The sequence below is a fragment of the Sycon ciliatum genome, chromosome 1 (genome assembly GCF_964019385.1).
Source record: "Sycon ciliatum chromosome 1, ocSycCili1.1, whole genome shotgun sequence".
NCBI classification, from domain to species: Eukaryota; Metazoa; Porifera; class Calcarea; order Leucosolenida; family Sycettidae; genus Sycon; species Sycon ciliatum.
The window spans coordinates 89,410,882-89,436,941 of NC_088643.1; the positions used below are offsets into that span (position 1 = coordinate 89,410,882).

The window sequence follows — 26,060 nt, forward strand, 5'->3', positions numbered from 1 at the left end:
GATCGACTCTGTCACAAGTGGCATGGTGCGTTTACCGTGCTGCAGACCTGTTGCTTCAAAGAAGTTGACACAGGGAGGGTTGTGCTCGTCTGCTCTCCCTCATCAGGACAGAGGTAAACTACAGGTACCACGCACTGTGTACTGTACTGTACGGCGCAGAGTTCTCTTGAATTTCAGTAGTAAGACTTCAATCTATTGGTCATGAGTAAGTTCTAAACAATATCCTGTGCCAATGATAACATTTTAAAATCATTTAGGAAAGAAAGATAGGCATCGTCAAGTCCCTACAAGAATGAAGGGTATATTAGCAGGTTAGTTACTGCGAACAGGTTTTGCAATACAGACCATTGTTGGGAGAAGAAATTTCCATCTGAGAGACATCGTATAGAACAAGTTAGGCCATCATTTAACTTGGGGATATATTCTCGCAGGTTGTGCTACTTAACGCTATCATAGTGTGATGGGAATTGTACTAGAGTATCTGTATTGCAGAATCTCGGCATACATTTAACAGCACCACTTTCTCCTCTCTGATCAGTACACGAACGGAATCAACGCCTTGCGCTGTGTGGGGTAGTTGCTGAAGGTAGTTTTGTACCTGAAACAACAAGTAAGTAGCAAGTTGCAGATATAGAAGTAAGAACATATGGCTGTGACATCGTACTCAGAATAATGGGATGAAAATGTGATTGCCTGAGTAGCTGTCGGCGATGATGCGACAAGTTGAGAATAACTGCCCAAACTGCCAAGACTCGGTGTTGACCTTAGCGGCTGCAGTTGTTTGGCGGTGCTCGGAAAAATGGCTCAAGATTTGAAGTGCTGTGTGTTCACTAGTGTTCACCCAAGCAGTGTGTGTCCCAGAGGGTTGTTGTAGACTCTGTCAGAGTCTGTTGTCACAGTTTATTATGAACATGGAACACTAGCACACATACATTGGTTTTAAATACACTGTGCCAAATAACAGTGCTTAGATCTAACATGAACTTCAAACCTTTGAAGCACACAGTGGCACAGAGTAGCAAATTTCCCAATGCAGAGCACAGCAAACCTACCATGTGTGGTTGTGCATGGCCCTGGGTACAAACGTTGCCAAACAGAACAGCAGCCACACCAGTCCGGCCAGCGACCAGGTTGCTATTGCCCTGTAGTTAGCATGCATACACACACACACACGCACATGCACACACACACACACGCACGCACGCACACACACACACACACACATGAATATTTGATTGTGTAGGATTATGTGACGAGCTTCACTCACAGAAGCAATTAGATGCAGCACTCTGGTGTCATCACTGGTATACAGTACGACTTGTGAACAGACTACAGAGAACACCTTGTACACAGCAGAGTTAGATGCCCATAACATTGATCTTAGCTTGAGAACAACTTGTGACGGGCGAAGGGATGAGAACACCCCTTGCACCATTTCCACATGGTTTGAGTAGAACCCTACAGCAGGGTAAGAAGTGGTTCTGACTCCTGAGACGAGTGAGAGCGTGCGTTGCACCTTCAGAAACATCAAGTAAGATGCTGCGAAATACTAACGAACATGACCACGCTACTGTATGATGAGATTTCCTCACTCTGTTTTACTGCAATATAACCATAAGGACTGAGAAGGTATTCATTAGTTTGAGTGAAAGATGGTGTAGCAGATACTAGTCACAGTGAAGTTTGATTGCTCTTTTCAAAACCTGTGTTTGGTGTACCACGCCTAGATTGACTATCACATAATGCACATCCATACCAGCCAAGCCATTCTGTAGCTTCACCCAGGTAGTTAGGACATGTTACATAGTCGAATAGACCACCACGGGGCATGGCATACTTCTGTGCAGAACCATCATCTGTGCAAGGGACCACAGCAACAGTACAAGTAACAACCCAAATCAGTTATAGGTCAAAGAGCCAACTTCCACAACTACTTATTTGATCCAACCGACAACAAGACTAGCAACACTGAGACAATTCAACTGTCACAAATTACAACAAAATCACATGGAAGAAGTCCTTTCACTTTGTCCACCGCTCGTTGCGTGACAACTTAGGGTACGTTTGGTTGGTACGATCTAGAACAGGATGGAACAGCCTCATGCTAACCAAACAGTACTCCAATAACAGAGTTCATTTTCACAAAACGAGCGCCGAACTTGGTTGTATTCAGGGAGTAGTCCAATAGTATTGTACTACTCCCTGGTTGTATTTGTCACAATGTGCACGGCTCACTTCGCACGGTACAACGAGTACATGCCACATCAAACCAAAACAAAGAACAAAACTTCTCTGGCCTCGAGGCCTGAGCAAGCGGACATGCATGCATGAACCCAAACACTCGCTCTTATCTCAACAACACTTGAAACATATTTTACTTAGAATGCTGGGCTCCTGGCGTAGCCGTCGAAGCCGTAAATCAGCCCATCTGTTCATGATGTATCCAACAAGGAACAGAACTATTCCGATTATGAAACGTGGGTCTCTACAGGCACCAGACAAACACACCGTGCCCACACACACACACACACACACACACACACACACACACACACACACACACACACACACACACACACACACACACACACATGTAGGCATGCATACACAAGAACATGCTCATGTACGCCGGCACAAATACACACAGCACAGACAATTATCGTTTGGGCAGCATCATGTGCACTAGCTGTACGCTCTCAGAATGTGGAGACTAAGAACATTCAGCCTGAAAAAAGTAAAACACATCAGAGGCTGTTGCGAACATCGCACACTCAAAATACATCCTCAAAGTAAGAAAGCCTGGACAAATTTCAAGAACGTCTTTGCTTGGAACCCAATCCTAGGGCGCATGTACCACTAGCAAAGAAATCTCTCGAGTGTGCCCGAAAATGTCTTAGGTTTCACTGAAAGACTCAAGGCTAGCTAGCTGTGTACTACTAAGCAGTTGATACTACAGTACACTGTAGTAGAATTTGCTGTAGACTTGCTGGAATGCACAATCACGCATGGTTGCACGCTGACAGAGGCAGCACACTATAGTGCCTGGAATAATTATCGCACTTCAGCCTCGTCCTTGGCCTCAAGCTGAGAACACTGGCTGCTACTGTTTCAGCCCAACTCACAGTTCAGTTCAACTGTATGTACAGTCACTCACCTGTAATAATAGTTATCATATTTCGCTGAACTGATCCAGTCACTGTTGATGAATGAGTAGAGCAAGTTTGGTGCAACAGTACCTGCAACAATTCTTCACAGAGAAGAAAGTTCACAAAGCTACATTGTAAGTTAGACTTGATTAAAATGCATTGTGCAATATCAGTAATTCACTTACCCAAGTTGAACATGACTTCGGCTGTAGCGCATCAGAAGAGGATGCAGTAATCCCCTGCACATAGTAACACCACCGTACAGTAAGAGAAGTATGAAAAGTACATGTATAATTAGTCTGTACGAGTATAATAAATTAATAATGTATATGTATGATACCGTGCAGTATGAGAAGTATGGTCAGTACATGTATGATACCGGTAAGTATGATAAACACAGTAAGAAAATATCATACTGATATTTTAGCGTGTTTCCTTTCTACGAGACACTACTAAAACAGGCTTGACTTGCCTTCCCCCAAGTGTAGCTATGTGTGCCTTGTCAAGCCGTCCTTATTCGCCAAGCTGCCATGGTACTACAAAAGTCTGTCATTGCCTAGACACTCCTGACACAGGTAAGATGTGCCCCACACCATGCTAGCAGTACTAACTAAGGTGCTATTGTCACCATGCAGCTACACACGTATCTTGGTATGTACATTCTCCGGGTGATACAATGTATGGAAAACATGTCATGCCAAATTTGATACTTTCATTTCGAATATTCTTGGAGCACTTTTAGTACAAGTACAGTCAAACCTCTTTAGGACGAACATCAAGGGACCGATGATATTTGTTCGCATCGGATCAATATCCATATGTGAACACACAGGGTTTTATCCAATACAGTTACGAATACTAGTTCTTCATAGGCAAACATTTGTCTTATCAGTGTTCTTCCTAACGAGGTTTCACTGTACGCTCAAACTCCCCTAGTCCAGACAGCAACCGAACCCACTGGGTTACCATGGTTACGTGCTGTCATGTGTTCTGTGCTGCGACCATTAGGAACACACTTGCACATGTATATCGGTACTCGCACGTTCTTCCACGCCACAGCCAATTCATGATGTAGACTGGTCTGCTCAGGTGTGGGCTGGATGAGGGGAGTGCAAGTGTACAGATTACTTTCGATAAGTCAACTAATTTGCCCTCGAGCTAAGCAGGGCACGTTTGACGTCCTTCCAGTGACCATGGCGACTGGCTTTGCAATCAAATCACCGCAGCATCTCACCTGTGTACATAATGTGCAAGCCACATAGCCAGAAAGACGTATCCTGTGTAGCTGGTGTTGTTCTCACCGTAAGCGGCATAGATCTGCATTAGAGGAAGCAAAGTCACATGCATGTATATGTACATACACGCATACATGTGCACATGTATGCGTGTACTGGGCAGAACATGATGAGCATTCTTGGCATACCCTGGCAACCAACACATAGTCATTGGCTACACGACGGTCAATGATCACACTAATAGGTAAATCATTGCTTAAAGCTACATGCATAGACTACTATCGAGTAGCGTTAACATCTTTGTCATGTGACTGAAGTGCACATGACATGTGGACAGTGAAACCAACATGGCTGACATTGTGTGGCCATTGATGTAGGGATTGACTGGAGCCGGTTGGAACCAGCATGGCTATTCCGTATGGTCATGTGATAGATGGTGTGTGACAGCTCTATTTCAGTCTTACATGACTTGTATACGTTGATGATATTCATATCTCTATAAAAGTCTCACCATGACAAAGAAAAGGACGCAGCAAAACCCGTCGGAGGCCATGTGACCGAGACGCTGTGGTATCATTGGTCCCCAGCCTTTCTTCGGTGCATCACTAGCGTGCTTGCCGTATGGCGCCGGTTCCTTGCATTGCGAGAAGTATGTGATCACGGCTAGGAGAAACCCGGCCGCCACAAAGCCATAGTGAACCCAGAACCTGGCCTTGCTCACATCAAACACGTATGGTATCCCCTGCACAACATGGAAAAATCCAGAAAGCAAGAGTAAATGTACATGGCCGTTAGTGTATAGAGCTGCCCTGTGAAGCTCTGTTAGGAGTACGTACAGTTCCCATCGTTCTGCCCCCAGTGAAGCAGTCCCAAGACATCATCCGCACACATTCAATATTGGAGATAAATCTCTTGCATCTGTCTGCATTGGTGGTTGAGTGGTAGAATCCTCGCCTGCCACGCGGGGGGCCCGGGTTCGATTCCCGGCCAATGCATTGCTTTTTTTTAAATTTATTTATTCCAAATCTGTGATGATATTGTATAAAATGTATTCTTTTGTGCCATTACAATATCTCTAGAAATATAAACAATACTGTAAAAGCGACAAACTTTCGCTGCGTGCAATTTTCCGTTTCCAAGAATTCCGCTGGTTCATGATGAGAAACTTTCGCGATTTTATCTTTTCAGTTGAATCTTGTAGTGTCCAGAACAATGCAAAGAGTAGTTTGCGGCGATTTATAGTCGCAAGTGTGGGACGTATAGTGTGGGATCATCGCGAAAATAGCAAAATTTAAAACACAGAACGCAGAGTACTGTAAAACCGGAAAGTCTAACATATTAACGACCAATTTTTTTCGTTACTTGAAGAAACTTTATCGCGAACCCGGTTTGAGATGTCTGTGTAAAGATGCGCATACAGATGGGGAATTGCACATCAGAGGTTCCGCTCCATGTAACACTGTAGTGGCCCTACATTTTTACTGCATAAATAATGGTTATTTAGGGGTCGTCCGTAAATATCGAACTTTTTTCACAAAACGAAATAATTTCGTTATGGGGTGGGAGGAGGTTGACCAATTTCGTTTCAGAAAACATTGATTCATGTACATGGCCGTTGTATATGCATGTATATCAACATTTTTTACGTTCTGAGGGGGAGGGAGGGAGGGGTTGGGTCTAAACTAAAATAATTCGTTTGGTGAAAAAAGTTCGATATTTACGGACGGCCCCTTATGCAGTAAAAATGTAGGGCCACTACAGTGTTACATTTCGCTTCACCTCTTCTGATGATGCAATTATGATTATACATCAGAACAGAGTTCCTTGTATAATCAGTGCTGCCAAACCGTCCGATTTTTCGGACAGTGTCCGATTTTTGAAGGCTCTTCCGAAAACCGGTCCGAAAAAGGAAACGTCCAAAAAGCAGCCAACATTATCAGGGATCGTACTTTCCTATGCAGAAGTCCTGTATTTTCACTTTTCAGCGCAACTGAAGGCACAAATCACTGTACTACTGTAGTACTAGTAGTACTGTAATCATGTTATATAATTACTCATGTACATGTACATGAAAAAGGGCTAGCGCTTGGCCGGCTGTGGATATACAGTGCTGGCAACTGAAATCCGCCAAGGGGGTCGGATTTCAGTTGCCAGCACTGTAGTTGAGAGTTGAGTAACATGCCTGGGTACATGTACACTGTACAGTGTGTGACCACACTCATGCATTCATTACAAAATTCATGACAACTAACTTCGGGGGTGCCATATCGGTTACCATGACAACGGAACGATTTTTCATGGTATTTTGGGCAATATTTTGATTCTCTGGAAAAAATTGCCAAAGAGAAAAATTCGCACCATGGTACCATGTGGCCAGCCTCAGCGGTGACGGGTGTCCGATTTTGGGCGAAAATTATTTGGCAGCACTGTATAATCGTCAAGTATACCCTAAAAATCAAATTTTCACCAGTTGTAGTCTTCGGGTTGTTGAGTCGAATGGTCTTGGTTCGAGGAAGCTGAGACGCTCCCTTCCTCCTTTATTCCCAGTCAAACTCGCGCACTTCCACCGAAACTGGGTGACTGCGCCTTACTAGATAGGGATTTGTATGGAAAAAGTCACTAAAAACACCGTTTCGTTCTTATAACAGCGCGGATGACCGCGATTGGTCCATATGTTGTAGTCTTTTGGCCACTGAGTCGACTGGTTTTGGTCCGAAAAGGCTGCGATGCAGCGTTCGGCCTTTTTATTCCCAATCGAACACGGTTGAGTAAGCGGTCACGTGCTCATTTACAGCCTGGTTGGGTCCGTTTATGTCACTCAAGTTGAACCCTTGAACCAGGGAGTCGTAAAAGCCTCTTACGACTCCCTGCTTTGAACCTTTGAGTTGAACCTTGATGTGAAAATTGTAGCCTGCAGGCACGGTGACCAGGCGACTGGTGTACGCATGAGCACGTGACCGCTTACTCAACCGTGTTCGATTGGGAATAAGGGCCGAACGCTGCATCGCAGCCTTTTCAGACCAAAACCAGTCGACTCAGCGGCCAAAAGACTACAACATATGGGCCAATCGCGGTCATCCGTGCTTTTATAAGAACGAAACGGCGTTTTTAGTGACTTTTTCCATACAAATCCCTATCTAGTAGGGCGCAGTCACCCAGTTTCGGTGGAAGTGCGCGAGTTCGATTGGGAATAAAGGAGGAAGGGAGCGTCTCAGCGTCCTCGGACCAAGACCATTCGACTCAGCACCCCAAAGACTACAACTGGTGAAAATTTGATTTCAGGGTATGCTTCCTTTTTTTAAAGGGGAAGTTAAGGCAAAAATCAAAATTTCACCAGTTGAAGTCTTCGGGGTGCTGAGTCGAATGGTCTTGGTCCGAGGAAGCTGAGACGCTCCCCCTCTACTTGAATCCCAATCGAACTCGCGCACTTCCACCGAAACTGGGTGACTGCGCCTTCTAGATTGGGATTTGTATGCAAAATGTCACTAAAAGCGCCATTTCGTTCTTATAAAAGCACGGATGACCGCGATTGGCCCATATGTTGTAGTCTTTTGGACGCTGAGTCGACTGGTTTTGGTCCGAAAAGGCTGCGATGCAGCGTTCCTCCTTTATTCCCAATCAACATGGTTGAAGAAGCAGTCACGTGCTCCTGGGTGCCCAAATCACCTGGTCACCACGCCAGCAGGCGACAACTTTCACACCAAGGTTCAACTCGAGTTCAACTCGAGTGACAGGAGTGCACCCAAAAAAGGTCAAACAGGCTAGTAAGTTGTACCCTGCAGGCACGGTGACCAGGTGACTGGTGTACGCAGGAGCACGTGACCGCTTATTCAAGCATGTTCGATTGGGAATAAAGGAGGAACGCTGCATCGCAGCCTTTTCGGACCAAAACCAGTCGACTCAGCGTCCAAAAGACTACAACATATGGGCCAATCGCGTTCATCCGTGCTTTTATAAGAACGAAATGGCACTTTTAGTGACATTTTGCATACCAATCCCCATCTCGTAAGGCGCAGTCACCCAGTTTCGGTGGAAGTGCGCGAGTTCGATTGGGATTCAAGTAGGAAGGGAGCGGCGTCTCAGCTTCCTCGGACCACGACCATTCGACTCAGCACCCCGAAGACTACAACTGGTGAAATTTTGATTTTTGCCTTAAATGCCAAAATTACAAAAATGTTTAACTTTCCAGTAGTGCATTCGGAAAACACGCTACAGTGCAGTACTATAGTATACAGTGCGTATCGGTTAGAGCGTGGTCGTGTAAAGGAATATACCGCCTACAAGGATGAACTCTCATGTTTTCATAATCATGATATGGGTTTCAATTGCACATTTATTCTTTAATACAAGCAATTTTATCGCATGTTAGAATATATTGGTCCTAGGAATCGACTTTGTGCAGCGAAACATGCCAGATTCGTACTAAGTATATCGCCTGTGGTAATAACATCTGTCCGACGCAGTTCTAATCTGACTCGCGTTGCGTCGTTGTGCTGCAGGTTCAACTGTTGTGGTCATGTACCTCATGTTGCATAGCCACAATGGTAAGCCTATAATTATGGGACTATGACCAGCGGCATGCACAGCCAACACTACATGCACGATGATCCTTCTGCCTCTGCGCAGATGCATAATTTTGATATGTCATACTTGATTTATCGTGTGTAAGAAATATCGGGAATAAGAATAGAAAGTCGTTTTCCCCAGCCACCGTGAAGTATCTCGGACTACTCATCGACGAGCATCTCACCTTCCAGCCGCAAGTCGAGAAGGTCTGCGGTGCGGTGTTCGGCAAGATTGCCGCCTTCAGACATGGCCGAAAAAACCTAACACCTGAAGCGAAGAGGACGTTCTATTTATCCATTGTGCAATCGACTCTCGACTATGCCAGTAACGCTTATCTGCACTGTCTCAGCGCCACCCTGTTCAATAAAATCGTGACGGTCAGTCACATAGCAATGAAGAAAGTTTTTGGGTTTGACCGTATGATGTCTACTGAAATTGTTCTCCGCAAATATCATCTCTATTCTTTTGAACAGCGCACAAATCTTAAACTCTATGTTTTCGTGTACCGCTGCTTGACCCCACATCTTGCTAGTCCCCTTCTCCAATCCTTGTTCCAGCTTAGGGCTGCTGTGCCTGGACACCAGGCTCGCACGCGCGGCCAGGCACAGCGCGCATTAGTTCTTCCGCCTGTTTCTACGCAATATGGCATGCGTTCTATTTCTTTCCTGGCGGCAGACAGATGGAATGCTCTTCCCACTGACTGCCGTCAGGCCCCGTCTCTTACTCTGTATGTAAACATGGTAAAAATTCACCTACAGTCCATTCAGAAAAAAATGAACTTCTAGCTTTTGGCCATAAATGGGTCAAACGTTGAGTTTTTTTAGAATTTTTTTCTGCAATCCCATATGGAATCCTCTTCCAATTATGTTTCTGAAGTTTTTTTGTCCAAAAAGCAAGCCATAGCAAGAATAGGATTTCGGCCAGGTTTTGCCCCAAAAGCACTGAATTGGGAAAAACCATCAAAATCCAGGCCGTTTGACCCCGCCTGCAACAGTGCATTCTGCGGTTCGAACCCCAGTTCAGGCACCCTTTTTGGACCCTTTTCAAATTTCAAAGTTCGCAGCACTGCACTGTGTACGATGAAATCACGAAAAATCGCCAAATACGGGAGCTCGCCAGAGCCAGGACCCATTTTTTTATGAATGGACTGTAGGGTTCCCAGTAAAAAGGCAACGCCTGTTGGGACTCCCCTAGTAAAATAATAAAATCTACTACTACTACTACTACTTTTCAATCACCCACGCTATAACCTATACCTACTGTATAATAGTAAAAAAACAAATAAATAAAGCTAGCTACGCTGTAGTGCATGCAGTATTAGTCTACTGTTAATTTCAATTATTTTTCATGCACTCACTTCGTTGATAGCATCCACATCGTTTCCTGTGTCATTTGCCATGGCACACCCGCGGCGCGGCGGTGACTGCGCCTGCAGCTAGACTCACAGGCGCTAGGCGTGATACAGCTCCGGTACTGCGGTATTGGATATTCACAGTATTTACTAGTTCTGTAGTAAGTAGTATGAGAAGTGACTAAGTATTGAATACTGGGGACTTACTGCACAACGAATCGGGTCAGGCTACAATTGTAGGGAATAATTGTGAGAAGCAGATCAATTTGCTGGAGCTGGGGAGAAAGAGCCGGAGATCAGCGAGACGGAGCTGATGCAAAGTTGCTGCGAAACTAACGTAGAGTCTCTACAACAGTACAAGTCAGTGCCACGAATCGATGATCTATTCCTCTTTACAAACTTCCAGGGGCGATTGCTGCCCCTGCAGGCCTGCTGCAGTGGATTTGACGGGAGCAGGGAGATGAATGCACCAGCTGCTGATGCAGAGAGTTTTTACGCACGTGACGAATGTACCTTCTGCTTTATCCCACTGCATGCATGCACGTGATTGACACTAGCGGCAATACAAGGACAAAATCCGGTTTACAATACAATGATCTTGTGCGCTGGTAAAAATAAATGAGTGTCGCGAGTACCATAATTATTTGACCCATCTGCATGAACACATTATACTGTAAGACATGTTATTATAACGAGTCGCAAATTTAACGATTGTCCAAAATTCATAGGTTAACGAGAAGATATGTTAACGATCTTGGAGTATTCTGCCACATCCACACACAGCATATATGAAGCAGTAAGGCCTCAACGGATTTTATTATAACGAAGAAATGTCATCCGTTAAAACGTTAGATTTGCTTCCTCGTTATATATACATGTCTTACAGTATCCACCACATCGAGAGCATTGAGTTGTGGGGATAGGAGTGGTTTGTCCATCGCTCTTTTGTAAGAGAGTCACCAGTCAGCCATGCAACCAGTCGGAAACAAACTGTGAAGTTAGGGTTCCCTGTAACAAGACGGCAACGTCTGTAGGGCCTTCCCTATCAAAATAATAAACTCTACTACTAAACAATTCGACTAAGTGTCTCCGGGTGCGGCACATGCGTCTTTTGTGTTAATCATGTAGAGTGTAGACCATGGAAGACTACTCTGCTATACATGTAACTTGTAAATGCCACACTGCACCAATATTACTCACAATCCTGTTTAGCCCAGCCCTGGCCTGACAATTACAAGGGAAATCACCATCCCACGATGAGGATTCCGCTGGCCCGTATGAAAAGCAGTCAGGGAAAAATATTTTACTGGTCCCTGGTCCTGGGCTGTGCCAGGAGTACATTGGAGTCCAGACGGGACCTGGGACATGATCTGCAGCACGGCAGAGTGTACATCACAGAGTCGCATACTGAACAAACGGTTCCAGGACTACACTGTCTGCTTGACTGAAGTTCTCAGCAAGATCTATGGCTTTCTGTGACTGTCAGGCCAGATCAAAGCCAGAGGTCACAGTGTCCAAATGGAGCCAAGGTAGTAAAACAGCGGCAAAAACCGTGAACAAAGGGGTAATATGCATCTATATAATTATGCACATACATCGCACAGATTAAAAAGTGAAAATAAAAGTTGCCGCTGATTCAATATCAAAACTCATCTAAACTGAAAAAGTATATTCAAGATTGCTTCATGTCTTATCCCGCAGACCAACTGCAATGATCAATGCAAAAAATGAGAGCAATACAGAGAGAAAAGACTTTGGAGACAAGAGGATCAAGTTTGTGGCTGTTAGCGCACAACAGAAAAGCTAATTTAAAACTTGATATGAAGCTGCGGCCCAACATTCAAGCTAAAGTTTGAAAAGTCAACTGTCAGGAAAATAATATGATTGCGATATTCTTTACAGTACTGTCTACAGGGTCTTACTGGGCACTTTGGGTTACTTTAAATACAAGGAACGTTCCATTGCCTCGGCCAGCTCACGGTCAGAGTTGGATAGGGAAACACGTCGAATCTTCTGAACGGGACCAGTGTGTGCAGTGCGGGTCATGTCCTTGAAGCTGATAAGGTACGTTATTTCATCCGCAACAAGCTGAAGTTTCTCTTGTATGCGACTTTCCTCCAGAAGGACGCTATGCTTGTCCGGAAAGAGATGCCACTGGTTGGCTACCGGGTCTTGCCACTGCCAAGAATGTGTGCCGATGCCAAAGCCAATGAAGTCATCGGCTGTAACGCCTGTGATCACAGCTGACCTTGCTTCATGGGGAACTTGCGCAACTCCACCATCTCGACTGCCATCCCTCACTGGGATGTCAGCAACAACATTGCCGTACGCAGGTAAACTGTTTTCCGGCGCTGTTGCTGCAAGGCGTGTGCTGCCAAGCTGTTGATATCCGCTATTGGCAACATGTGGGGTTGTACTGAACATCTGGCCAGCACTGCGTGGTGTGATCACAACATCATAATGATCATCCTGTCCGTTACGATATTTCCCACGTGTTCCGTTGCTCCATCGCACAAAGACACTCTTTTCAGCTTCGCTGACATGGTACACAATACCAGTATTTGCCTCGCCACCATCTTGGTTTCCCCAGCGCCAGTCGGGACCTCGCCGCACCTCCACGCCGGTTTTAAGCTCGTGGCCAGACACTCCACGCTCCCCATTCTGTAGCACGCGGGGCTGATTCTCCGACAACACCTCTAGATCAAACGAGTCCTCGGCACCGTAGCGGTAGATATTACTCTTGCTGGATGTGTCCCAGAGCACCCTCACAACGCCGGGTCGATCATGACTGATAACAGTACCAGTGGCATGATGGTCCTGATTACCCCACTTCCAGTGCCGTCCTCGGCAAACACGAGCACCATGCGGGGGCAGGCCGGCGACGATTTCGTCTCGCTCTTGTGAGCTGTCTTCTGCCATGCACTCCAACACCATCATGCCAATCAGAAGGCGGAATAGGCCGTTCAGCTCTGCTTCCTCTACTGCCTCCCCAAGCCCTACCAAGAATGCACGGAGGGCTTCCTGCGATTTCATTGCCTGATTGTTGCGGCTTTGCAATGCAAATCGCGTCAGCAAAACCTGCCGTCGGAAGAATGTACTTAGCTTGGTGACATCGTCAACGATCACGAACATGCCGTTTGTGGAGGTTGCTATGATTTCGAGCAGCTCCGGCTCACAATCGCCGCATCCTACACATGCCACAGGGATGCCATGCGGCAGGCCACACTCTCTCCATTTTTCACCAAATGCAATGGCCTGATCCAACACTGCCTGCCTTGCCTCAGGTGTTTCCCCTCCTTCATCCGTTGGCACACCATCCGTCATGAGTATTACTCGAGGTGCCAGCTTCTGACGGTCTCTGACCGTGACAACGCCGCCCCTCTGTATGATCTCCTCCATGGCTTTCAGCAGCCCTTGCTTCATTGGTGTCCTGCCACCAGCAGTCAATGTATTCACAGCTCGCTCCACCGCATCGTAATCGTGACCCAAGGCGGACACCAGGCGCACTTGCTTGCCAAACTCCACGATGGCTACATTCTCGCACAGCCCCGTCTGACGGGACGTTTCACGGACTCCCGCTACAAACGTCCTGCACGCTTCTTTCAGTTCGCGCATACCACGTCCAGCCATCGAGCCGGACGTATCCACGCACAGGATAGTATCAAGAGGCATGGTGATGGTCGGCCAACCAACCCCGTTACTTGAAACTCTGCCGGAGCCGAAACAAACACTTGAAACAGTCGATGAGTTCCTTCGTAAGTCGTAGCACGGATTTCAGGGCATGCCGGCAGGCCGGCTATCATTAATTTTATAAAGCCAAGTTTTAAAAGTGGCTTTTACAAAAATAATCATGTCTTATCTATCACCAGTCACCAGATCAGTGCAGTACGAGATACTAGCTCTGTACTGAATGTCTGTAGTGTAGATCTACTGTCTGTAGTCGAGTCCGGGGTGGTGGGGTTTTCTAGTTTCCTGGTCAGTCATGTCAGTACACAAAAGTACAAGTACACGTGACCAAAAGGTAGAAATCAGGGAGTCGTATGACTCCCTGGTAGAAATCCTTCGTCGCATGCAGGGTAGATCTAGTACTGGGTAGGGTTGACGGTTGTAGGGCCTAGGGACTACAGTAGGTAAAAAGGGGTCTGAAGGAAGGCTCGCCGGAGTGAGCATACTTTTGGTGTAAATCAATGGCCTCTACCGATCTTCATATCGAGACGGTGGACGTGCTCTAGCAGGAGCTGATTATTTCATTCCATCGATACAGAACATATCCGGCGGGCTGGCACATGTATACTCGGGTTTTACGGTATTCATGTATTGTTACTTGTGCCATCGCTCTTGCGACTACAGACTGTCAGTGCAGACTGCATGCATATGGATACCAACCAATTACTTCATGGACAAGATTCCCATGAAACTTTCTGTGTGTGATCTGCAGAGCTAGAGTTGCCTCTATCCAGTTGTGTGACTTGTTGGCTAGCCTATACTATAGTTTCAAACTTTCAATTATTTTGGACCGAACCGGCTGAACGTAGCGAGAAGAGTGATCCATGCAATCAAACGCAACTCTGGTAAAAGATCTACAACCCTTTTACATCTCACTGTCATCTGCTCTCCTCTCTAGGCTAGCTCTGTGTGTTGTGGCAGAACGAAGGCAGAAGCAATCAGAGAGCAGAGTGCTACACATGCCACGTAGGGCCCGAAAGACAAGAATATACAGTTTAAGCTGATAGCGCAGTGCAATAGGAGCAAGGCCATATCTGGTGTGTAAGACTGACACATCATAGTGCCAAGGGAAACCAAAAACAATCCTAACAGCGCGGTTAGCAATACGAGTTAGTCTATCATGTTGTGTGGTGTGAAGGCAGTGTACAAACGCATTAGAACCATACTCAAGGTGTGCTTGAATAAATGAGCAGTAGAAGGTCTTTCTCGCAGCCGGTGTCAGATTGTCCCTGATCTTGCGGAACATGGCAAGTTTTGTTCCGACCTTTTTCTCAACTTCAGTGACATATGAGGAGAATGATAGATGTTCTTCAATGGTGAGGCCAAGATACTTCACCGTTGGTGTTGGGGATATGAGGACATCGCCGAGCCGAAGGCAGATGTTAGGAGGAACACATTTTGTTTTTTGTCTTATGATGATAAATTGAGTCTTGGAGTCATTAAGATTGAGACCTCGGTCACGTAGATACTCTCTGATGACAGATATGTCAGCAGAGAGATCATCAGTGAGGTTCTGCAAGTGCCTGCCTTATACAAGTACAGGTACATAGACACGTCGTCTGCAAATTGCCGAACCTTGCTCGTGATGGTACATGATGGCAGAGCTCGGACAGATAGGTTAAAGAGGGCAGGACCCAATGTTGACCCTTGAGGTTACTGGTACACCTCTTGTAGGTGTGTACTGTTCACCTTCCTGATACTTCGTGACTACTCGTTGGCGACGGTCACATAGGAAACTAGCTATCCATTGCAGTGCAGTACCACCGACACCAATAGAGAAGAGTTCTTGAAGAAGGGAGGCGTGATTGACTGTGTCAAAAGCTTTGCTGAGATCGAGAAAAGCAGCGACAACAAATTGGCCCTTGTCTAGACATGCTTGCCAGTCGTTTGATTGATTTTTATTTCACGGATCCTCCAGAGGCAAATAGATGCCTATCGAAGGGAGTCTCCTATATAAGTATGGAAAATGAGAAAGTATGTTCGAAGAGGTAGAAGATACATTAGAATATAGAGTGCAGAAGAAATTCAGTACTTCGGGTAGTACATTGCATGCTAATTATTATTATTATTATTATTATTTTGTTTTACATCGGAAGCTCAACAGTGCAGCTGCACAAATATGAAGAGACCGATGGGACCAAAAAATATATATATAAAAAAATAAAAAAATAAAAAAATAAACAATGTATATACATCAGTACAGTGTATATGTTCATACATCAGTGTAAATGTTCAAATGTTTAGAAAAAAAAAGGGGGATGAGTGGTGAACATAAAGAGAAAAGAAGAAAAACGTATGCTGAATGAACCTGGGCAATACATACATGTAGCTGGTCATAATGAGAATTAGAAAAGCAGCATTGCGGACTACTATAACTGACATATACACAAACTATTGAAACTATCATAGATGTGGTTAGGGGCCATCCGTAATTATCGATCTTTTTCACGAAACGAAAAAGTTTAGTTATGACCCACGCCACCCCCACCCACCCACCCCCCTGAAACGAAAAAAATTAATTGACTTGAGACTTTGTGCAGAAAATGATCTTGATTGGCTGTTACAACACAGCGAGGCCACATTTTGTGTGATTGTGCAAGTAAGTAATTAGTTATGTTTTCTTGGAAGTCTGGTACTACTTCTTGACCATGGAAACATTTATTTTCACCTACCACACACAAACACTGCTAAAATTGTACACTTGCAAATCGTCAGAGTTCCGACATTGGCATGATACTGCCAAAACAAGTCGACTTCGGAGCGGAAACAAACGCCATAGCTATCACAGACTTCAGTGGTCGTGCCTCGCTCGCAAATGAGAGCAGCATCGCCCCAGAATCGCTGTCGGAAAGCTTCGTAAGGTCGCACGCCGCGCTGCGCTGCCGTCAGTCAGGTACGTAGAAAGTTGATGGCCTAAATTTCCGTCTCTGGAAGACTGTCGACACGGGGATTACTCTCCATGGCTTCCCCACCATAAGCACGATCAGATTCTTCCAGGTACATTACGACGACATCGTCTTCAGCGGCTGGCGCTCCCCATACCGGTATTTGCGTGAGAATTTACTTGGCGTGCGCCCCGCTCCGTAATTTGAAATTCTCTTGCATCGGCGGCTGGAACGAAGTATTTATCTGTCTGTCGTCGGCCCCAGAGTGAATGACCATGATGACTGCTAGGTCCTCGTCGGGGAAGTCATCCGAGGACGAAAGGAACTCACTGCACTGAGTACAGAGTGGTATCAGTGCATCCATGCAGCACTTGCTTGGCCGCGCGACGTAGAGTATACCAGGTCTACTGTCGATCTACATGTACTTCGATGTACATGTACACAATGTACATGTATGCATGCATCAATGCATGCAGTGAGCGTTGATTTTTTCCGCTTTCGATGTTTTTTCAAAACGAAACCGGTCGCTACCCACCCACCCATAAACGAAACTTTTTCGTTTCGTGAAAAAGATCGATAATTACGGATGGCCCCTTAGCCTAGACACAAAAGTCAGGAATACCTTTCAAAGAAAACATAGATTGCGAATGATACCGACGAACAGCAATACTAAATTTCGCTGTTGTAGAGAGTGAACGAATATCTTCAGGAAGTTTATTCCAGGCAACACTCAAAGAAAAAAGGGTTGATTTACGAAAGAAGGTGCCAGCTTTAGGAAGAATTATGGATGAAGGGTGACGACTGCTTTGGGAAGAGGGTAGCTGGAAGTGAGACAACAAGGAGGGGTATTGGGAGAATACATGGTGGAAATAGACAAGGCCAAGAATCTGCCGTCGCCATGCTAACGATTCCCAAGAGGACAGAACATTGAGGTCTTCTTTGGAAGTCGTCCAGTCAGGCCGACGCTTGAGTTTACTATTTAAGTATGCTCTAGCAGCAGTAGCCTGCAGTTTATCAAGGGTTGTGGACATGGTGGCTGAAACGGAAAACATCCAAACGGGAACAGCATATTCAAGGAGGGGACGAACATAACATTTATACAAAAGATTCACAGCAGGAAAAGGAAGGAAGTTGGACATGTGGTTTAAAAGAAAAACCCGACCTCGAAATTTGCTGGTAATGTGTTGAATATGGGGGGACAGATTGAGTGAAGGAGTGAGGATGATGCCCAGATGGCGGTGGGAAGAGGGCTGGGTCAGTAACGTACCGGCCATGGTGACGGTCCTGGGATCAGGTGGGTTTGATTTAGGTCTGCAAAAGGGAACATGGACACATTTGTTAGCATTGAAAACTGCTTCAGCTTTATGGGACCAGTTCACACATCTATCAAGGTCTAGTTGCAGGGAGGCAGTGTGCGCGGCGGGTACGACAGTAGGCGGAGAAACGCAGACCATGTTGGAATCATCCGCAAACAGAGTCAGATCGCTGGATTGGGGAATGCTGGGAAGGGAGTTGATAGAAAGGTTGAATAATAGAGGGCCTAGGTGGGAGCCTTGTGGCACACCAGCGGTGAGCGACATATGGGTTGATAAGGAGGTTCCGACCCGCACAGACATCGATCGGCCTTCCAGGAAGTCCATCAGCCACGCGAATGAGTCAGGTGCACACCAACCGGACAGACATGAGGCTAGGAGGCGATGGCTGGTACGATCAAATGCCTTCGAGAAATCGAGAAAGACGGCATCACACTGGGCCCGGTTATCAAATGCAGAGCTGACAGTTGATGTGATATGCACAAGTTGGTCAACCGTGCTTCGGTGGTGGCGAAACCCGAACTGTTTCGGCGACAGTAGTTTGTGTTTCGCTACAAACGCGTACACCTGGCGGCTGATTGACGCTTCGTAGCATTTTGCCACACCATTCAGCAGAGATATCGGCCGGTAGTTAGCAGGGTCATTGCGACTTCCCTTACCCTTGTAAATTGGGGTAACGATTGCAACTTTCCACTCAAGGGGTTGGGATCGGTAAGTGGTGCAGCGGTTAAAGAGAGCAGTGAGGGATTGGGCGAGCACTTCTGCTGTCTCTCGTAGGATCCTGTTAGGAAGACTGCCAGCTGTAGACTTTCGCACACTTAGGGTCGACAGTGCCTTGAATACTTCCACGATAGACAGAGGGCGGATGGCAAATGTTTCCGAAGAAGAAGGCATGGCGAGATCTGTAACAGATTCACACACTCACACTGTGCATCCTACTACACGTTCCCACTTACGTTGTGTTACATCACACCTGTGTTGCATGTTCACCTTGGATTACACTTCTGTCCCATATAACCCCGTTGATGGTATAATAAAGTCGTTCTACTCTTGATCCTGAATCGCTCTGGTTGGACGGTTACACTGGTAGCAAAGGATGGTTGTCGAGATTTTTTGTTTGCTGGTATGCGTGGCCACCCTTCTGTTAGCTCGGTATGACCGCTACAAGGACGGAGCGCGTCGACGGGTACAAACTGCCGCAACGACGGATATACCTCAAGGACCTCAACGGCCCACGGACCAACGACTGCTCGACAGGAAATTTGATGGGACAGTCAATAGGCCTCCGGTGTTTTCGGGCAACCCTGCGGACTTCAGGGAGTGGGTCTTCGCTATCGAGCTCGCCATGGTGTCACATCGCGTCAACGACGACCAGGAGCAGGTGCGATTCGCTGCCAGCTACCTACAAGGCAACGCCAGGCTTTGGCTGATGTCGGTATTGGATTCCGGCGCCTGCATCCACGACTGGCCGACGCTAAAACAGTCACTCGGCGACGTGTATGGCCCAGTCCATGAACAGGAGGAAGCGCGCCTCAAGCTGTTTGGACTGGTGCAGCGCGGCAGCCTGGACGCATACGTACAGGAATTCACTAACCTCTGCCTTCAGGTGAACGACCTGAATGACCATTCGAAGGCGGTGCTGTTCGTGAGGGGCCTGCATGCAGCAATCGGTCACTCGGCTCTTCGGGAGCACCCGACAACACTAGGCCAGGCCATTCGTGCCGCACGCATGGCAGCCATGCAGGCATCAGGAGTATGGAGGGAACAGACCACCACAGGCACAGGCATTCGTCGGTCGAGGCACCCGGGTCCGGCACCTCACGCTCAGGCCAGTACACCGAGGCAACCTGTCAGTCCATGGGGACGTCAGCAGCAGCAATCTAACCGTACGAGTGAGCCCATATGTTACTCATGCAGGAAGCCTGGACATATTGCCAGAAACTGTCCAGTCATCGTGAATTCCCCAAACGCTTCCAGCCAGTGAAGAAGGGAGTGCGCTCACTGGCGGTGGATACTCAGGCACCCACACCACTCATTGTGTTCAATAGGTTCGAGGGCCTGAGTGTTGAGGAAGGAGACAGCGCAAGCGATCCTGCAGTGGAGAGTTCTGACGCTACGCCTAAGGCGCACATCAGCAGCGTGGCGATGAGCGCAGAGCACGATCTGCTATGTGTCACTGGGAAGGTGAATGGGAGGAAGGCTACCATGCTAATAGACTCTGGCTCTACCCACGATTTTTTGTCGTCGGAGTTCGTCAGGAGACATAACCTGAAGACTGACACGGCGACCAAGGAGCTGAAGGTCACATTAGCAGATGGCTCGTCTCGTACACAGCCTTTGGAAACTGCCGGGCCAGTAAAAGTGGTGGTAGCTGACTTCAGCGAAACCCAGACCTTCACCGTGCTGCCACTGGCGCGCTACGACGCCATCTTGGGAATGCCGTGGCTGTCTCGCCACAACCCAACGATCGACTTCCGGAGTAAAAGGGTGCAGATCCAGGAGGACACCTTCGTGGCTCGAGGCCACGAAGCTGGCGAGGACGCCGAGTTCGCAGAATCCCACTTCATCTCTGCAGCACAAGCGAATGCCGCTATTCGTTCAGGAGACGAAGCGTATATAGCCTGGGTCTCTATGGAGGATGATGCGCCGGGCCAAGATCCACCACCTATCCGTGACAAGGAAGGAACTCACTTCGGAAGTGAGCTGAACGCTCTGCTACGTGAGTTCGACGACCTATTTCCGGACGAGCTCCCTGACCAACTACCGCCAGAGCGAACGGTCGACCATGAAATAAAGGTGGCGGAAGGGACAGCGCCACCATCACGACCGGCATACCGCCTTCCGAAGCCGGAGCTAGACGAGCTCCAGAAGCAGATTGAGGAGCTGCTCCGGAGAGGCTTCTTAGAGCCGAGTAAGTCGCCCTATGGGGCTCCTGTGTTCTTTGTGAAGAAATCAGATGGATCTCTTCGCATGGTGTGTGACTGGAGGGAACTTAATAGAATAACAATTAAGAATAAGGCCTGCCTCCCTAACATTGAGGACCTATTCGACACAGTGCAGGGCAGTGCATATTTCTCGAAGCTTGATCTTCGCGCAGGATACAACCAAATCAGGATACAACAGGAGGATGTGCCGAAAACGGCAATTAACACCCCGTTTGGCCACTACCAGTTCAGGGTCATGGGGTTTGGTCTGACTAATGCCCCGGCAACCTTCCAATCACTGATGAACTCCATTCTGCAGCCGTACTTGCGCCAATTCGTGGTAGTGTTCCTGGATGACATTCTGATTTTTAGCAAAACCCTGGAAGAGCACGTTGAGCACATTCGAACCGTTCTGACTACCCTCCGCGCTAACCAACTATTCTGCAAGTTACCGAAATGCGAGTTTGCGGTGGAAGAAATTCTATTCTTGGGTCACCGTTTGACCGGTTCCTCGATTAGCCCTGATCCGGAGAAGTTGGCTGCAGTTCGTGATTGGCCCACCCCATGTACGGTGAAAGACGTGAGACAATTTCTCGGGTTTACCAATTACTTCCGTCGCTTTATTAGACACTATTCATATATTTCCAAGCCCTTGGAGGAGCTAACGGGTAAATACACCAGGTTCTCATGGACTGGTGAGGCCCAGGCAGCATTCGAGGAGTTGCGAAGGGCACTGCTAAATCCCCCTATTTTGAGACTTCCAGACGTATCAAAACCTTTCCGAGTTGAAACTGATGCTAGCGATTTTGCAATCGCGGGGGTGCTCTCGCAGGAGGGGGAACCTGGTTGTTGGTTGCCAGTGGCGTACGGCAGTCGAAAGCTTTCCTCGGCGGAGCGGAACTACACAGCGTCGGAACGAGAAACGTTAGCAGTTGTGTCCGCCCTCCGGATGTGGCGCATTTATTTGTTTGAACACTTTGACGTTTTCACAGACAACCGAGCAGCAGTCTACTTACTGACAAAATCAAATCTCACGAAAAGGGAGTCCCGTTGGGTTGAATTTCTTGCGGACTTTGATCACACTATTCACCATAAACCTGGCAAGGAGAATGTGGCGGATCCGTTGTCACGCCGCCCGGACTTAAGGGACGAAGATCATGTGGTTCCGCCTGAAGCTCGACTAAACGCTATAGAATATACCTTGGAGGTCAATGACGATATAGCCAACATGATACTGGACAGTTATGCCGTGGACCCTGAGCTGAGTGTAGTTATGGAACGAATGAAGCGCCCCGACAGTGACAATGTGCACAGTCAGTACTTCATCGACAACGACTCCGGGTTCCTCTACTTGAAGGCGTCTCCTAGCAACCGTTTATGCATACCGAGGTGTACCCTACGGCTGAAATTGGTACAGGAGAACCATGACTGCGTGACGGCAGGTCACCCAGGGCGTGACCGCACGTATTCACGCTTGGCAAAATTTTTCTATTGGCCGAAAATGGGACTCGATGTCAAACGTTTCGTGAAGTCTTGCGATATTTGCCAGCGAACTAAACCGGGGAGGCTGCGCACGGGCCTGCTGCAGTCATTACCAATACCCAAAGGCCCGTGGGAGGATATCGCCATGGATTTTATTACGGGTCTTCCTAGGACAGCTGCTGGACATGATGCTATTTATACCTTTGTGGACCGCCTGACTAAATGCGTTCATTTGGTACCGACTACCACATCCATTGATGCCAAGGGCAGTGCTGAATTGTACATAGCTAACGTTTTTCGGTTGCATGGTTTGAGTTCATCCATTGTCTCAGATAGAGATCCTCGGTTCACTGCTGCCTTTTTTAGGGAGGTGTTTCAACTTCTGGGAACCAAGCTTTGTTTCAGCACGGCAAACCATCCCCAAACAGATGGATTAACGGAGAGGGTGAATAGGCTGGTTGAAGACATCCTCCGTGCATTCATTAACCATAAGCATGACAATTGGGATAAGCTATTGCCTCTTTGTGAGTTCTCCATCAATAGTGCCCACCATTCCTCTACATCGCATACCCCATTTTATTTGAATTTTGGGTTTCACCCCCGAGCCCCAGCGGATTTGCTGGGTGATCGTATGGGAGTCGGACACTCTGATTGGGTGAAGGAGCAACAGGATGCGTTACGCGTTGCTAAGGATGCTATTGTAGCGGCTCAGGCGCGGCAGGCCTTGTATGCGGACAACACTCGTGCCCCCAGTACTATAAAGGTTGGTGACCGTGTTCTGGTCTATAGGGATTTCCTCATTACTCCCGAGGCGCGGAATCAGCCGTCCCCTAAGCTGCGTTCCAAATGGTATGGTCCATTTCCTGTAACTGAGAAGGTTGGTGCCAATGCCTTCCGGTTGCTACTTCCTGCCAATATGCGTTGTCATCCGGTGTTTAATGTGTCAGCTCTGAGGCGGTATGAGGAGAACTCTATACCAGGACGGCAACAGCCGCCTCCGCCACCAATAACGGATCTGGACGGCAACACGCGTTATATTGTAGACGCGGTCGTCGATGAACGGAAACGGAGGGGCCGCATGGAGTATCTAGTTCAATGGCGTGGCTACAGTGAGAACACCTGGGAGCCTATCGAACATTTATTGGACGAGTCTAACAAGGAAATTATTCCGCTGCAGAGTTACTTGAAAACGAAGCGTCGTCAATAGCCGCCTTTCCTGCGTTGAGTTTTACTTCCTACCATACCTTGAATTGCCTCTTGTGTTAGCAATTATTTTCGAACCAATAATATTGATTTACTGGTATTATAATGCTTACCTACTCGTGTTTAGCCCGGCTCACCTTTGCTGACGAGGGGGGTGGTGTAACAGATTCACACACTCACACTGTGCATCCTACTACACGTTCCCACTTACGTTGTGTTACATCACACCTGTGTTGCATGTTCACCTTGGATTACACTTCTGTCCCATATAACCCCGTTGATGGTATAATAAAGTCGTTCTACTCTTGATCCTGAATCGCTCTGGTTGGACGGTTACAAGATCACGATGATCTGCATCCGACGACGGTGTAGCTTGACTATTCTTGGCGAACTGTTGACAGAAGATGTTCGCTTTCTCAGGGTCGGTAACCGCTAAGGTATCGACTCCTTGTATATCAGGTATAGCGGTGTGAGGACAATTGATGTGGCACATTTTCTTGACTCTCTTCCACCAGTCATAAGATCCTCGATCTGCATGAAGGCCTTCTGACATCTGGTCGTAGAAGTGACGTTTAGCTTTACGGATGGCAGCGACGAGGCAGTTCCTTGAAATGCGATAAGCAGCCCAGCACTCAGGGGTATTGACACGTTTTGCTGCAGCAAATAGTCGATCTCGACGTTGACGGAGGCGATGGTGCACAGAGGTGAACCAAGGCTTTCCATAACGATTTGTTCGTTTTCGAACCTTCGGAACAAAAGATAATATGGCTGTGTCAACTAGTGTTCGCCAGGAGACCCATGCTTCATCTGTACTACTGGCTTCTTGTACAGCAGCGAGAAGAGGGAGGCTCCAAAGGTGGTTATTAAGTGCGGGCCAGTCTGTGGCTGCATAGTTGGTAACGAGCAAATCAGAGTGCACTGGTTGCTGGGAACGAGTCTGTATTGCGAGATCAAATACCACAGGACAGTGATCAGAAACAGGGGGAAGTGTGGTGAGGTTGTGGATGAGGAATGGTTGGTTACAAAGAACAAGGTCAAGGAGAGAAGAGCTCTGACCTGCGGCGGAGAAACGTGTTGGGCGGTCGCGTACAAGTTGTGTAAAACCAGTATCATCCAGCAGTTCGACAAGGCATCTTCCAGCAGCAGTGTTCGGGTCCTGCCTATACCATTCGTTGTGCCGAGCATTAAAGTCACCGAGGATGATAATGGAAGCCGTAGTGTCCGTAATGGAAGAGATGGACTCACGCAAGCCAGAGAGGAATGTTGAATGATCCTGCCTTGGTGGCCGATAACAGCAGAAAATATAGACATCTTTGTGGCCATTTTTAAGTTGAATGCATAGGATTTCAAGGTTGGTGTTGGCAGGCTCGAGGTCTGCTCTTCTGACGTAGGCGAGTCCTGGTCGGAGTAAGAAAGCAACACCACCGCCACGCAGAGCGACATGAGATGGGCGGTCTCTTCGCACTATGTCAAAAGCGGCAGTTGGCAATAATACAGAGTTAGGAATTTTCTGAGTTAGCCAGGTTTCGGTGATGCCTAATATGTCCATGTCTGAAGTACCAAATATGTTATTAATTTCATCGGCCTTTGGATACCAGCTGCAAGCATTGGTTGTGGCTAGCCGCATATGATGGGGATGTTTGTTTGGTATGAAGGCTGAGGTATCGTATGGTGATGGGAGAGTGAAGGTAGGTGCATCTGGGTTCAGTTGCCCTGACACACTGTTAGATGATGGTGTCGATGTGGTCCTAGTGGGAAAAAAGATGGGTGCGTGTGGATTCAACATCACAGTTTATGATTTCTTGGGGAGGGGTGGGTTCTTGAACTTCGTTTGTTGTCGTGGCTAGTAAATGATCTTCGCAGGAATGCTGCATACGAAATCGGAATCACGGCCGGCGTGGCATGGCCATGTAGAATGACTTACATGTACATAATCATTATGTAGAACTAGAAGTACAATAAATTATTATGTACATGTGTGAAGCTTGAAATACATCACAAGAAAATCCTTAAAATTCTCCTCCGTCAACCCCGCATGCTCTCATCATCCGCCCTTTATAAAATCGCTCACACAACCCCGTTATCACATGGACGCAGTGCACACCTGGCTTCTCTTGTCCATTCTATTAAGCTTGAGTTGTGCCCACCTCATCTCATGTGTTTTAATTGGTTCTCTTCTCTAAGAACTAGAAACTCACTCTTACTCCCTAAGTGTAACTCATCCACTCT

The 26,060-nt window shown here is 47.2% G+C and overlaps 1 protein-coding gene across 1 annotated transcript; it reads right to left on the reverse strand.

The window, feature by feature from the left end:
• Positions 1-156: 156 nt before the first annotated feature.
• LOC135806304 (uncharacterized) lies at positions 157-10,766 on the reverse strand. The gene is made up of 9 exons (XM_065320474.1): positions 10,305-10,766; positions 4,893-5,123; positions 4,381-4,463; positions 3,332-3,385; positions 3,155-3,247; positions 2,379-2,485; positions 1,757-1,856; positions 1,053-1,142; positions 157-598 (listed from the first exon to the last, which is right to left on the reverse strand). The coding sequence occupies exons 1-9, from the start codon at positions 10,344-10,346 to the stop codon at positions 535-537; spliced, it is 864 nt and encodes a 287-aa protein (XP_065176546.1). The 5' UTR covers positions 10,347-10,766; the 3' UTR covers positions 157-534.
• Positions 10,767-26,060: the final 15,294 nt, after the last annotated feature.